The sequence below is a fragment of the Acomys russatus genome, chromosome 3 (genome assembly GCF_903995435.1).
Source record: "Acomys russatus chromosome 3, mAcoRus1.1, whole genome shotgun sequence".
Taxonomy (NCBI): domain Eukaryota; kingdom Metazoa; phylum Chordata; class Mammalia; order Rodentia; family Muridae; genus Acomys; species Acomys russatus.
The window spans coordinates 73,662,658-73,678,728 of NC_067139.1; the positions used below are offsets into that span (position 1 = coordinate 73,662,658).

At 45.1% G+C, this 16,071-nt stretch overlaps 1 protein-coding gene across 1 annotated transcript in view; it reads left to right on the plus strand.

The window, feature by feature from the left end:
• Lrmda (leucine rich melanocyte differentiation associated) overlaps positions 1–16,071 on the plus strand; it is a 1,013,406-nt gene that overhangs the window by 574,569 nt on the left and 422,766 nt on the right. The window contains exons 3-4 of the mRNA XM_051142900.1: positions 3,984–4,110; positions 11,014–11,153. Of these exons, the coding sequence (XP_050998857.1) occupies positions 3,984–4,110; positions 11,014–11,153 (267 nt within the window). The remainder of the gene's footprint in view (positions 1–3,983; positions 4,111–11,013; positions 11,154–16,071) is intronic.

A 16,071-nucleotide genomic window follows, 5' to 3' on the forward strand; every position in this document is an offset into this window, starting at 1 on the left:
GTGCGGTCTGTCCCAGAGTGGGGCCTCCTGGGTCCCTCCTGCATGGACAGGCACCTCCATCAGGTCCCTCCTGGGTCCCTCCTGCACTGACGGGTGCCTCCATACTCTTTCCAGTGGTTTCTCCCAGGCATGTAGGAACCCTGTGGCCCCCATGGTCCCGCTTCCATCCCATACCTCTCAGGCATGCAGATCCCACCCAGCAAACAGCCCTGGAGTGACAATCAAGTCCCCACGAGGCTCTCCTTCTGGGGGTGTGTGTGCATTTTTCAGTTTACACATTAATTGACTCAGAGCACATTGTCATCTCTCCTGTAGCTACCTTTGCCATTCCAGGAAAAAGAAGAGCCATACCTGCGCCTGGAATTTTACAATTGTTTTTGTTTTTTTACCTTGTGATATTTATACAACAGTGAATATCTACCCATAGGAGTCAATATAGCAGGGTTGGTGTAAGAAACTGCTTCTGCTTCATCATTTCTTTAGGAAAACAAAAACAGTAATAGTAGCTGGGAAAAAAAACGTTTGAAGCAAAAAGTGAAGCCCTTTTCTAATTCCATGTTTGCTGGCTTCCAATATGCCATTGGGGCTCCACAAGATCTTTTCCCTAATGACTGTCCTCCATGGTCTTCTGAGCCTCCTGCCTATGGTCCCTCAGCTCTGAAGTTAGCTAAACACATCCTCAAGTGTACCCACACCAACGGTGAAAACAGGACTTTATTCATCAACTCCCCTGCCCCCATGTTACACAGGTCTCCTTTTACTGAGCAATAGCAACATTACACAGGGAAAGAAAGGAATCTGGAAGCCGCACAAGAGACAGGAGGTTTTGGGGGTGGCGGCTGCGGCGGGCGCGGGGCCACAGGGGGCGCTGTCTTTTCTGTGGTCTAGCTCCCATAGGGAGCCCTGATATAATGGAGAGAAAGAAGTGACTTGGTGGGGGACCGTGCCCTTGTGGTGCTGGCCTTGTCCCCCTTAGTGCTGTGTCCTTTTGTCTTCTGCCTCCTCAGAAGTCGTCTGGGAAGGGAGCTTTCTTCTGTTTGCCAGTTGCCAGCCCTGTGCTGGGTTTCGGGATAAAATACAGTATTTGTATAACGTAACTTGGAACAATGTATATGTGAATGTTGCCTTTGTCTGGAACCCATCTGATGTCACTGCACAAAGACCTTGGCTGCCCAGAGGCTTCCTGGTGGAGAGGAGCAGCTCCCCAAGCCCTGTGACAAGCAGGGACCTGGCCCTGAAGCAGTAGTGGTTATTGAGCTTGGTTCATTGACTGCCATGGAGAAAGGGGCACTTTTGGTTAAGAACTTGACTTTGTGTTCTGCAGACTTTGATCTGCAGAAACCTACCAACTAGGCCTGGCAGAGGAACTTGCCTGTAACTCCAGTACTGGGTAGGTCTAAGCAGGAGGATCAGAGTTTCAAAGATCACATAATGAGTTTGAGCCCAGCCTGGAATATATGGGAACCAGATTCAAACAACAAACAAACAAACAAACAAACAGCCAAGGACTTCAGAGAAGCCAAGGACCTCAGGTGGATTCGTCCATCTACACACAAGCTATGATTCCTCCTCTCTGGTTCTACTCCTGGCCCCAGTCATGGCTTTTAGGATAAGCTAATGGATGGATGGCAGGAGGAGGCAGCGTTGACTGGGAATACAGTTGTCCCCTCAGTCTCCTGAGATCCTCTAGGAGACACACAGAGCCAGTGGGCATGCAGCATACCCCAGTTCAAGCTACAAGCAAACGGAGGAACCGAGACAAAGCCCCGTGACCCTCTCCTAAGCCCCAAAAGGGAGGAAACTGTTTTGTCTCCCCAAAGCCTGTGAAATAGGATGACCCTAAACAAAAGTGCACACAGTTTCAGTTGTGTGTGTGTGTGTAAGCACGTGCGTGCGTGCTTGTGAGTGTATGTGCCTGCCTATCTATCTATCTATCTATCTATCTATCTATCTATCTATCTATCTATCTCTGTCTCTGTTTCTCTGTCTCTGCCTCTCTCTGTCTCTGTCTCTCTGTCTCTGTCTCTCTGTCTCTCTGTCTCTGTCTCTCTCTTTGTCTGTCTCTGTCTCTCTGTCTCTGTCTTTCTGTCTCTCTGCCTCTGTCTCTCTGTCTCTGTCTTTCTGTCTCTCTGTCTCTGTCTCTCTCTTTGTCTGTCTCTGTCTCTCTGTCTTTCTGTCTCTCTGTCTCTGTCTCTCTGTCTCTCTCTCTGTCTTTGTCTCTCTCTCTGTCTCTGTCTGTCTCTCTGTCTCTCTCTCTCTCTCTCTCTCTCTCTCTCTCTCTGTGTGTGTGTGTGTGTGTGTGTGTGTGTGTGTGTGTGTGTGTGTGTGTTGGCCCAGGCAGCAGATAGCACTGATCTCAGAGCCCTTATCCTCTGGGTGCTACAGCGAGAGTGGGACCACATGCAGAGCTGTTAGACACAGCACAAGAGATTGAAGCAAGCCCTGGGCCCAGTAAAACCTGAAGATTTAATGAACATACTCCTCTGCATCTCAAGGGTATGACAATGCCACTTCCTCCCCAACCCCTTGTTTTGAGGGCCTTCTGTTAGAAAGCTCACCAGGAAGCCATGGCATTTTGGGAAAAACTCCCATGCTAAAGCTCACGGCCCGGGGTGCACACAGAGCACACACATGAGAGATGACAGGTTTAGTATCGGTGCAGTCAGAACAGGAGCAGTGTGGCAGACATCCTGATCTGCTGCATTTTTATAAAGTAGCCAGCGGCTGAATGTGTGTCTTCTCTTCACGGGCTCTGCGGCTCAGCCAGCTCCAGCCTGTGCAAGCTCAGCACCACATTGTCTGGCCCTAGCAGGTGAGAAAGCTGAGAGTAAGTGTCTGCTCAAGCCCTGGGACCTTCGGCTCACTTTAATTACCATTTGTGTATGCCCGGGTAGGCATGTGTGAGCAACTGCCCCATGTTCCCCTCACTCCTAACATTCAGAGGGTCCCTCAAGGGAAGAGCTAATTTCAGACAACAGAAGTAAGCAAGGCCACCTTTCCCTTTCTGCCGCAGTATTTTTGTCTTGGAACTGATACTTAATCCTTAATGCCTTTTTTATTTACTGTCTCAAAATCTACATTGCTATACTCTATGCTGTGAAAAAAAAAATCCACATTCCATAAATTAAAACCTCAGACCAGGGGCTTTGAAGCAGAAATTCTCCCAGCCCCCTGTCCCCAACACAAAACCAAGTAAAAAGAGAAATAATGAAAGAAGAAAAAGCATTCTCTCGGCCTGGGGTGCTTATGTAATTCCTCCCTGTCAGGCAGCCATGGGGATGCTAGGCAGGAGCAAATTAAGTGATTAGTAAAAAAAAAAAAAAAAAAAGAAGAAAGAAAGAAAGAAAGAAAGAAAGAAAGAAAAGGAAAAGAAAGAAAGAAAGAAAAAAAAAAACCCCAAGGATGTGAGGAGTCCAAGGCTGTGAGCGTGTGAGGGGAGAGAAAAGCTGTCTTTCCTGGCTGTTTCCCCTATGACTGTACAGAGGAGAACCGCTAAGAAATGATACTTGAAGTTATATTTATTATTGTAAGAGGGGTATGAGATTTCTGGGCAGGAATGATGGATGACAGCTTAAATTTGTGTCCAGGGAATGAAGGTGAGCTGTGACAGAGTTATTTATCTTGGGAATGGAGGTTAGGGTCAGCCCAGGCTGGGTGCCTGAAGGCACAAGACATTGACAAATTTATCCTGCAGGCCGTATCTGAAGCCCTTTGTTTTGGATCCTGGCTTCTCAATAAGTGACCCTCATCCTTCATGTTGGCAATTCGTGAAGGATGCGGTGAGTGCCAGCGGGGGCCCCCTTCTCCCCTCCGCCCCCACCCCAGCTCCCTGCTACTAATTCTTGTCATTCACTCTGCTGACAGGCACCAAGCCCAAACTATTCCCAGTTCTGAAAGGGAAGGTTAAAATATTTATTTCGGCTCATAATGGCCTCTCTGATTTACTGCAGGATCTTTTCCCCCTCTTGCCTTTGTCATTGCAGGTCACTGGAAGGACTGAGCGCATTCAAGAGCCTGGAGGAGCTCATTTTAGACAACAATCTGCTGGGCGACGACCTCGTGTTGCCAGGGTTACCCCACTTGCACACCTTAACCCTCAACAAGAACCAAATATCCTTTTCTGGCACCCGGGACACTAGGCCCCCACAGCACCCCACTTGCCGCCCAGCTCCACAGAGGTCCCATTCTGCCGCCCCCACACCCTTCTCCGCAAAAATACCTGCAAAATGTCAAATGAGTTTTACGTGTCAGCTAAATTAAAGTATGTGAAATACAGTCGGTGGGCAGACAAAGCGGTCTGTCTTCTGGCACTCGGGACACTTCAGAGTAATTTATTATAGGTCATTCATAAATGAAATGCACCGTTATATCTTCCTGTTGCTCCATTTTAGTATAGAGATCTAAGTTATGGCTGCGAGGAAATCTTTTTAATAGATAAAAATAGAGAAAGAAAATAATGTCACTGGTGCCTGGGAGGAAAAGCTGTTTCTCTATGCCTGGGCTTGTGTGGGAGAGCGCCCTCTGGTGGCAAGCCATGGGTAATGCCGCTAAGCCAACTTAGTCCTTGTAGGCTTTTGGAATGCTTTTGGTTTAGGCTTGGGGGAAACAGTTCTAGAGATCAAGAGTGGAGAGCGATGCCTTTAATCCCAGCACTTGGGAGGCAGAGGCAGGCGGATTGCTGTTGGGAGGCAGAGGCAGGCAGATTGCTGTGAGTTCGAGGCCAACCTGGTCTACAAAGCGAGTCCAGGACAGCCAAGGCTAACACAGAGAAACCCTGCCTCAAACAAAACAAAACAAAACAAAACAAAACAAAACAAAACAAAGCAAGCAAACAAACAAACAAACAAACAAAAAACAATGGAGAGAGAGCTGGGGTGGAAATAGAGGTGTGAAAGTCAGGCTCTTTATTACCCATGGGTACAGCTCTGGGCGTGATGACAAGACTAGGGGAACCATGGTAGGTTGTGGTCTTGTTTGAGTAGGTGAATGTGTATGTGCCCAGCCTGGGATAAGAGTGAGCAACTGACTGCCCTGGTTTCTACAGTGAGAATCACTCTGAAGAGCTCTCTAACAGCACAGGGTACATGGCACCGCCACTGTTAGTGCTCTGGGTTAGTGGGTACTAACTAGGATGTCAGCTTCACTAGGCATGGAGCTCTGGGTCCTTCCTGTGCACAGTTCTGCCTGGCAGACTTCACATCCCACAGATATTTGTGGCATGGACAATATATCCATTTTCACTAGTTTCTCACTGAATACTCACGGAAGTCATGCGCTGTGCCAGGGACTTTAAAGCACCCTACTTTCCATTTTTATGAGGTCCAATGAGGAGAGAGTTTTCCATTTATCTAGCCTTAGAAACTCCTGGATGCACACTTGGCCATGGTTTTCCAGAGGGCCTTGGTTTGGCTTGTTTTGGGTTGTTTTGTTTCTGCTGCAGAGTCTTGAACTTAAATCTTGACTGCCTTGACTTACTGACCTTAATCACTTGATCCCATCCACACAATAAGTTAGAAATAGAAAGAGCACCAATAAAAACAGATTCATATATTAAGTTCAGCGCGCATGCTTATGTCAGCACTTGGGACACTTTGCAAAATTTTTCATCAGTCCCTGTTGGTGCTTCAAGCCAGAAGTTAATATTTTCTTTGCCTTGTAAACATTGTCTCAGCCAGCTCTTGCTACTTTGACAGAATACTGTTGACTGGGAAGCCACCAACAAGTATTTGTCACTCATAGTCCAGAGACAGGAAGTCTGAGAGCAGGATTCGGCAGGAGAGGGACTTTGACTATGAGTCCCTTGCCTGTTCTTGCATTGGGGACAGAACAGGAGGAGGGAAGAGGGGGTTCTGGGAGCAGAGAAGAGAAAATGTTCTTGTTTGTTCTTATCAATAGGTGAATTCATCTTATCACAGGCAGTATCTTTAGGAGTTAATAACTTCCCGGAGGACTTGGAATTGAAACACTTGAATTGTGGGAGTGGGGTGGTGTCAACAGTTAGTGCTTTGCAAATGCACTCCTGTGGCCATCGTCAGTGGACCCTTCAGCGGAAGTAGAGGAAGAGAGCTGAGAAGGGAGTTCACAGTCTGTGTCAAAATGAAACTTAGCAGAGTTTTCCTTTGTGAGTCCTCTGGGCAACTAAGTTTCCGAATCACTGTTTGGCAGCATGTGGCATTCTGTGCGTGCTGTCTTCCTTGGCTGCTATAGGTGATCAGTTAGACTGTATGAGCAACTGGATCAGGAGAAGAAGGATGGTTAGATCAACCGTTAGACTACACCATTGCTTCCTTGGGTGTCAGCCCATGTCCTGTGTCTCACGTCCTCACAGGATATTACAGCCTACTGACTTCGTTTCCTATGTCCTCTTGGTCATATTTAGCTGTGTGGCCTGGTACAAATCACCTTCTGTGAGCCTGTTACTCACTTCTGGAGACGGAAGTTGTGTCATCGGGTGGTGGTTTTATTCTCAGCCCTGCTGAGATTGGCAGGTCTCTTGGGTTCCAGCATGCTGAGCGATGGACTCTGTCTTTTGTTAAGCCCCTTTCCTATCCTGTGCCTTAACGTCCTTGACCTGCAATGGTAATGCTAACAGAGTAAAAGGAATAGCCTGGGACATCTCCATGTTACTGAAAATTCAACCACATAACTACACTTCTACAGAACATCTTACTAACAGTTGGTACAGACTGCAGAGTGTTGTCCTGCTCACATCGCTGCACAGTTTCTTTCCTCTTTTCCTCCGTGATCTATCAATACTGTGATAAAAGTCAGCTTCCCCATCCATTTGATCTGGAAGTCACAGTCTGAAAGGCAGGCAAACGCAGAGGACATTGTATGCCACCCTCTTAGCCTACCACACTGACCCTGCCCCTTCAGGGAAAGGTCCCTACTTGTGAAAATGCCCCAATCCTGTACAAGAAGTGGCATGGGTACTGCTGGTGCTGTCCCACAAGATACCTCAGACACAGCCTCTGTCAGCCAGCTCATGGAGCGTAATGATCCACTCCACAAAACAATAAATGCTCTGTGCACTTCAATTCTGTGTGAATCGGGGCTCAGCTGGGTGGGTCTTCTGATGCTCTTATTTTGTGTCACTCAAGCAGCCATGTTTGTTTGGTTTGTTTTCCTTACCAGTGCTAGATAATGTAAAATAACCCCACTCTGATGTATGCAATTAGTGCTGGCTGTCTCAAATGGGCTGTGTGCACCATAATACATGAAAGGATTAGTGTAGGGCACAAGCTGTAGTGTATACATGCTTATCAAGTTGTCCTGCTTGCTACATACCAAATGCAGAACAAATGTGGGAGATGACACAGGTGTGCACATATAGAGCAGCCCATTTCTATAGCTGTTTACTACGCCAGCCTTGGTGTCTTGTCTCTATGAGATCTTACATTATTTTCATAATAAAGCGTTTTATTGGCTCTCTGAACTACTTTTCTATATGGCCCAGTTCCACCTGCCCGGGGATAGCATCACCCACACCCCATACACACACACACACACACACACACACACACACACACACACCGATTGATAGCCCATTTCCCCTAATGTGGCTAAGTTTGGGTCAAGTTGACAAAAGCTAACTATGATGCCCTTCTAGAAAGAAAATGAACACCATTCTCATCTGCCTAACACCACTATGAGCAAGGTAGAATGTATGCTGAATGCATTTCTTAGACTCTTGTATATTACTGGAATTCTAATCTCATTCTGTGACTTGGGAATCACTGATGAATAAGTCCCCTTCATCTTTTAGAAAACTCACTCTGAGACTGGAGGCTTCTAGAAGGCACATAGATTGCCAAAGGTCTGGCTTCCTCTAGAGCTCACTTAGGCTGACTCTGAGCCCCAGTTTCTAAGACTCAGAAGAGATGCAGTCATTTTGCTAGAAAGGACTTCCATGTGGAAGGAGTCAGCTGCCAGCTATAGCAAGGTCCAGTGGTGGCTGCAGGAATTCTCACAAAAGAGATTCCAGGCTCTCTGAGGCATCTGGAAAATGCCTTCTCAGATCACCAATTAGTGCATCCGTCCCCATTTGCATAGGACCTCTGCAACCTTTACTCTATCCCCTCTTTGCTTAGTTATAGTTCCGTTCTGCTCTGCATTACCTAAGAGGCCGGTTGTCTCAGGTCACCTCTTTTTCTCTTGCTCTTCTGATATGTAGTCCTATTGAACCCTCCCTTTGATTCATTTAGAGTAGCTATGCAATTAATCATAAGCCATGGACTTGAAAACCCACCCCCAGCCCTGCTAGTATTTTCAAACCTTCTCACCCACCACATTCTCCCTGGCCCATCCACCAGCATCATTGAGGTCTTCTGTGTTGATCTCAGTCATGTGATCTCGGAATATTCAGCCCCAAGTAGGGGACTGCCTGAAACGTTTGGAAAGTATAGATGTTAATCCTTTGCGCAATGTAATGATCTCCCACCTTTTGAGAAAACACAGGCTTTACTTGAAATTATATTTAATTTTCCTTCTTGGTATTTGTATCAGCACATGTGTTAAAGGTTTGAGCAGTTTGAATCGTAGTTGAAACAGGAAGAAAATAATAGTGCTTCATGTTACACAGCTGGGCTGTGGCAAGGAGAAGAGTGTATTGTATCACCAAGCCGACCTCTCATTTAACAAAAATATTATGTACTTGTGTCTGTGTGTTTGTGGGTGGGTGTGCACATGTAAGTGCAGGTGCCAACAGAGGGCAGAAAAGAGCCTGAGGTCTCCTGGAGCTGGAATTGTGGGTGGTTGTGAGCTGCCATAAGTGTGTGCCAGGGCTTCACTCCCATGTTTTCCAAGAGTAGCAAGCCATCTCTCCAACCCCTGGATCTCACTCTTAACAGCAGCTTATCATCATCTTGAATACGTGTGTTTTCTTTTTTCAGGGCCCTTGGTGTCTCATTTAATACATACTTTGGAGTTTTGCTGAGGAGAATAAGCAAGGTGGTCGATGGGAAGCTGCTCTGCTGACACCCAAAGACGCTTGCTGCTCCCTGCTACATTTAACTAAAATTTCTTGGTCCATTTAGATAAAACCACAGTGCTTTGAAAACGTAAGCCTAAGCTGAAATATTCGAGGCAGACAGCACAGTTGGATGACAGTGTATCATCTTCCCCCAAAATGTATTAAAATCTTCATTTTTCAGCCTTTTAATTTCAACCTTTGTACTAGAAATTGAGTCATTTTTCTCCCTAGAAATGACTTAGACTTGAATATAGTCTCTGTCATTTACTGGCTGTGTGCCTCTTAACCTCATTTTTCTTGGTTTTTTTATCTTTTGGCATGACAATATTTCTGATGTATATGTGTATGCAGGGGTGCAAGTATATCATTATATGATGTACTTAGCATTCAGAGTCTGACATTAGGTGAAAATTTCCCAGTGGTTATAAAGCTGTTCCTTGACCTGAAGACAAGCCCAAAGGTGGAGATGTTGTAGTCTTATGTGGGAAACTACCCAGGCTTATGTGCAACAGGATCTGCCGGCCAGGAGGCTCTTCTCCTTCAGTGCTCTCTAAACTTGTAAGGAAGGCACCCCTTTGCTCTTGTACTCTTCACATAGAGTCACCCTTGGCAAGCCTTGCCATGACAGCTGGACTCCACAATGGCAACTTCCTGTAGACACTGGCAAAAAAAAAAAAAAAAAAAAAAAAAAAAAAAAAATCATGAATACCCAGTGCTCTGGAGAAAGCTTGATGTGAAAGAAACCAGGTGTGTTCTGAGAGTCAAGATGGGGACAGCTGACACAGTGCCAAGGAGCTTGAAGAAAATGTGCCCTTCCAAGCATCTCCCGATGTATCCCCACTGCCACAGTCTAGGTTGGTTGGAGACCCCAGAGTTGCATCCACTCCTTGTCTTGGGTTAATTTTCCATGCAACTTAACAAGTTCCATCTCAGCTCATGGTTAGGTGGGACAGGACTGTGTTTACTCTTGTTGACCCGCAAAGATGGAGGAGCCAATTGCAGGGCCATCTCCTGTTTTGTGCTCTTGTGGTAGAATCAACAGAGATGAAAGGCTGGTACAGAATGTGCTACAGGAGGTACCACGGATAACTGCTTATCTCAACCTGATTTGTTGTTTAGTAGGTTGTTGGGAAAGTTTAGAATAGTGGAGTATCCACCAGACCATATATCTGCTATGAGACAGACTCCCAGAAATTCACTGGGTTCATTGCTAGAGATTGCTGAAGAAGCTTTTCCCAAAGTGCCCATGCAGGATATCTAAGGGGAGCTGTCTACCTAGGTCCTCCAGCCAAAGGAAGACCCAATTTTTATGGAGTGTGGGTCTTAGATAACAAAAAGGAATTCTCTGAAAAAGACCAAGATTGCGTAACCGGAGCATAAATTATGTATGGAAAGGCTGCTTATGGGCTGGAGATGTGGGTCCCTGTCAGAGCACCTGCCCAGCATGGCCAAGGCCCTGGTTGGATCCATAGTGATGAAAAACTAAGGAGGGAAGCAGCAGAAGGAGCATGAGAATAAAAACAAAGATGGCCAATTGGAATGAAAATGTATCAAAGCAAATTTGAAAGATTAAGTTGAAGAGGACCACAAATGTTAAAATAACTAGAAAGGACACAAATCTTTTTATACTAAGTATGCCTGTTTCAAAACCTTATTTCTTACAAATTCCCTTACAGTTTCATTGCATAATAACATTTGTGATGTTTTCTATAGCGAGCATAGGATGACAATTCCATCTTTTAGCATGATTGGCTGAAATTTTAATTTTGTTTTTAGGAGTTGAGACATATTTATGCTATGATTTAGATAGCTATCTTCTAAAAGGCCACACACTGAAGGCATAGTCCCTGAAGTGATGTTTCTGGAAGGTGGTAGAACCTCAGACACTGTGAGCTAAAATAACTCCTATCTGTTTTTCAGTTGCTCTGTCAGGTGTTTTGTCACAGTGAGGCCGAGTCTCCCATAGTCTGGCCTGTTCTCGTGGCCCCTACTTCATGCTAAGCCTTTCCTTTTCTCAGAAGAAGATCCTTAACCTTTGGCACATTACCGATTTGGAGTACCTCCTCGATCACCTGGCAAAAGTGGCGCCAGCCCTAGAGTACCTCAGCCTGCTGGGAAACGTGGCATGTCCCAACGAGCTGGTCAGCTCAGAGAAGGATGAGGGAGACTATAAGAGATACAGGTGAGTGTTCATATGGTGGCAGAAAGGAAAAGGAGACTTTGGCATGTGGCATGCTGTGGGCTGAGAGTAAACACTGGTGAATGTCCACGGACCTCCCATGACTGGGCTAAACTGTTGTCTTTTAGAAAAGGAATCCATTTTCTTCCCTTATTGCATTCATAGGAGCCAAAAATAGATATGGGATGGTCAAGATCAGGGGCCAAGAAATGTTTCTCATCATGGGCGAACTCATGCACGTTTTAGATTTTACACGTTGTATGGACTTTGTTGAGGTTATTGAACCATGACGCTAGAGTGTAGAAACAGCCCGGAGTGATTTATACACGAATGTATCTGGCTCTCTTCCAATAAAACTTTATTTATACGATAGGAAAGGGATTAGCAATATGTTCCTTAGGTCTCTGTTGTAAAAGAATGTTTTGCATGATGCCCTACTCAAACCAACAGAGGAGAGAAGAAGGAAATGCCATGTATGCTTCTGGGCTCTTGGGACAAGGCTCTGGGAGAGGGTAGTGGTCGGAGGGGGTCTCTTCCTACTAGAATTTATTTATTTAAAACTTTGGTGACCTACAAAGAAATGTTGTGGGAATAATTATTGTATATCAGGTCAACACAGTAAGAAATTCTGACCATTGTTATAGATTTGTAAGAAAGAAAAAAAAAAAAGGCCCAACACAAAGACATAATTAACATACAGCAGAGATTCAGTTGTATTTCTATAAAGAGGATTTTGTGACTTTAGATTCATTTCTAAGTTTCATATTCTGTAGAGTTTCTAGGCTATTCTTGTGTTGATTCAGAGCAAATAGAGCCCTGCTTGAAAAAATACGCTCATGAAGATCTTTCTACATTTGGAATTTTTTCCTTTCCTTTTTCTTTCTTTTCTTTTCTCAGTCAGGGTTTCTCTTTGTAGCCTTGGCTGTCCTGGACTTGCTTTGTAGACCAGGCTAGCCTCAAAATCACAGAGATCCTCCTGCCTCTGCCCCCTAAGTTCTGGGATTACAGGTGTGTACCACTGCAACCTGCTTGGAATTCTTTCCAACCATCGTGTGATGTTATAGGTTGGGGTACGACTTCTGATAGGAGAAAGACAGTGTGTCATCCAGCCAGAGCAAGCTGCCCATTACTCACATTGAATTCTTAAATTGCATAGAAGTTAAATGACTTCTAGAACATTCTTTTTCACCTTTGAGTCATGAAATTGATACAAAGTGTGTGAAGGGGTCACTTTAAACAGAATACCTTTTTGTACCAACACTTTTAGAATAACATTTTAATTTTTATTATAATTATCAATGCATATTAATTGTTCATTAATGAGATTCACTGTGATCTATTCGTATCACTATATATATATATGTATATATATATATATATGTATATATATATATATATATATATATATATATATATATATATCACAATATATATATCAAACTCTCACCACTTCTTTGTACCCATCTACTTACTGTCCTGCAGGTGCTATCTCTACCCCTACTTGAGAGTATGTTTCCTTTTTGTTTAGTTTAAGATGGTTTTAGGAAGGTCAGGTCCAAGAGAGTCTATCTAGTAAATATGTTTCGTAAACTACCTGTTGTTGTTTTAAAATGTTCCCTCTTACTTTCTGACCTTTTTCTTCACATTTTTGTTCCCGTTTATAAAGCACATGAAACTTTTACATGTGTATGAACACATTCGCACACGTCGCTTTAGCCATTCGTGCAAGCAAACATAATATATGAATACAAGTGTAGATAAGTTGAATGTTTTTTTAGGAATGAGAGAGGAGAGATGAGAGATGGGAGACAGAGACACAGAGAGTCAGAAAGAGACAGAGACCGAGAGGAGTGAGGGAAGAAAGGAGGGAGGGAGGGAGAAAGAGAGAACAGGATGACTTTTCCATGTCCACCTTACTGTTTGGTCTCAGACACAGGGCTTAGAGAGGTATAAAGGGAAGACAAAGGCAAACACTTCACTGTTCATTTTGTAACTGATCAGAGTCGCTGACAAAGAGTACTAAGATTAACCGTGCAAGCAGCGAGACTAGAACACCTGATGTAGTGTTTCGATTTGACAGGAAGCCTTTTAAATCAGGTGTGCCTGCCTAGATTGGTGGTCCTTAAACGACTGTGAGTCAACTCAGAGTCTATGACCATTTTGGCAGCAAATCCATGCTTGAATTCGCCATCCCACTCCATCCTAAGTCCACATTGAGAGTAAGGGTGGAGCCCTTGTGTCTTGAAGTCTAATGCAGACCTTAGGTCGTGTTTGGCATGGGAATGTGGCTCGTGCGGCTCCAGCGTGGCCATGCTGAGATGTTGGAATGATTCTTCCTTCTTAGTATCAGATCCAGTTAGCAAGCAGCGACCACCACTCAGACTCAATCCCAGCCTCAGCTGTGGGTCACCGTTTCTGCAGAAGGTTTGTTTCTATAAGAGCAGTCCTTCTCGTGGATTCGCCTGGGCGGTCCCCCAAGCATGTCCTCCTCATCCCAGGCCTGTGCAGCTGGCAGGATGTGAGAGATGGGCCGAGAAGGCTGTTTGTTAGCGTGTTTATGACACTGCTTTTGTGAAGGACTGGATTCTAGAGCTTGCACACAGCACAGATCACGTCTAGCCACAATTGCTTTTGAAAACCCGTAAGTCATCCACACAGTGACTGCTAGATCCTCACACTTGGAGAAAAGGCAGCCACCAGGGACAATAGAGACGTTATGTGTGTCCCTGCCCGGTTACAAATTCACTCCATCATTGTGTGAAATGCTGGGCTGGTTCTCTAATGTGCTTAAATCTTTTATTCATTTTTTTTTTTTATTGTTGACTTGGTAAGCACTCACCCTTGCATTTGGGGGAGAAAGAGAGAGATGTGGGCACAGTGCAGCTTGGCTCTGTGGTCTCCTGGCAGCCCTACTTTCTTTATTCTGGTTGGTGATTCATTTACCCCTGAGAAATATTAGGGATTCACAATATGATTTTGAATTCAGAGTTCCTGTGGCATATGCATTTATACAAAACAGTACAGCTGCCTACTATGCATCAGGAAACTATGTTCCTAGCCTTACATCCACAACGTGTGAGGTCTACCTTTTTTCTGGGTGTTACGTAGGCCATTGTAGTAGAGTCTGTATGTAAATTTATGTGACATTTTTGCTAGGAAATGGCTTAAGCAGTGAATGATATTTCTACAGTTTACTGTTACTCACTTTAAGTATGTTTTCTGACAATACTTCTCCTATTAATCATTTAAGCAACAGTAGGAGCCTTAAAGGAGTGCAGTCAGAAGCAGGAACCTATGGTTCATTTAGTGCTGTTGAAAAAAATTTCCTATTGATTGGCATCCTCTGTGGTCATGTGATGTAATATTTATGTCACCCAGCCATACATCAAAACAAGTGTGTCTGTTGTTTCGTTTCCATGGGGGATGTTGATTTCAAAGAGTTCAGCTCGGTGTTAGTTTGTGTTGTGGCCAACGACCAGGCCTGGGGTGGGAAATGACTAAGTTTATGTACGGTGTGCTCTCTGTCCCATCTTTCCTCCCTGTTCCCCAGTGTTTCCTCAATTACCTCTGTGTACCCAGTTGGACTTTCTTGGCAGACGTGCCCACAGTAAAGCAGGCCTGTTAAATTTTTCTGTGAACATGGACATATTATTGAATGGTTCATCAGAGCTCTGGACCGGCTGTGGCAGGGGTGTAGCTATGTCCCTTTTCCGTCTCACAGGGCCTTAAGCCCATTTGTACTTCTCCGTGTGGATACAGTTCTGCTATTTTGGGATGAGTGTTGCGTGGCTATGGGCTTGCGCCTCTTGCAGATTCCCATACCATCCCAAATCAAGTCAGAGCTGGGAACCCTGGTGGTCAGCGTGGTGCACCCTTTGCCTTTCCTGGCAGTTCTTTTGAAGGACTAGGAGATAATTTCCCTGGTAGGCAAACAGAGAGCTGGGGAGGCAGGGCAAGGAAGGAGGGAGGGAGAAGGGAGAGGGGGAGAGAGAGGGGGGGGGGGAATAATAAAGATATTGAAATTCCATGATGGCTTTCTCCTCACACTCCTGACCTGAGAGAAAACCCTGGAAGTTAAAACAAAGACTTATCATTCCAACACCGTGGACAAGTCCAAGGCAGGCCAGACCATGATGTGTTTGCCTCAGAGGTGAGGCCTGCGAAGCTTCTCTTTGTTAAACTGACCAACCCTAAACTGGGGAGAAAGACTCCCCTCACAGACCCTTAAGTCCTCAGCCCTCAAGAAGAGACTGGGCTTCGCTTCCCGAGTCCCTGTCTGCTTTGTGGATGGTCTTTTTCTCTGTGTGCCTGCTGTATGTGTGTGTTTCCTCACTCCAATAAAAGTCTTACTTCAACCACTGATTTCGTCTGTTCCTGTTCGCTCTGTTCAAGATTTCTCTGCCGCCACCCGTCTCACTGGAGATATTTCCTACCCTCTAATTCTTTGCCTGGGAGAGAAAACAAACCCTATCAAGACCCCTAGATGCTAACACTTTTCTGTCTTTTTCTTCAGGAAGAATGGTAGCTTAAAGTCAACAGAGAATAACTGCCTACCGGTACCTTTCAAACAAGAAACCTGGGCTCTCCAGTTCGGGGCTGTTTCTTTGTGGCTTAGCTCTGTTGTGCATTTTCTTTTAATTTCTGTCCCTTCAGGCTCCAGTTGCTCTCCCACCCACCTGCCCTGTGCCCCAGTGGGTCCCTCTGTATTCCTTAAAACTTTAAATTATTTAAAATATGATGTTCTTTCTTTGTTCCCTGGTAGGCACCAGTTCTGGTGCCCGCCCAGTGTCTGTAGCACTCCACCAAAGGAAAGGTGGGAGGGACCCTCCGGTGGTGTCTGGGGCCACCTTGGGCTGCCACCCAAGGCTGTTTCCCACTAAATAGGAGCTGTAAAACCTGTGGCTTATATAAGCCAGCTAGC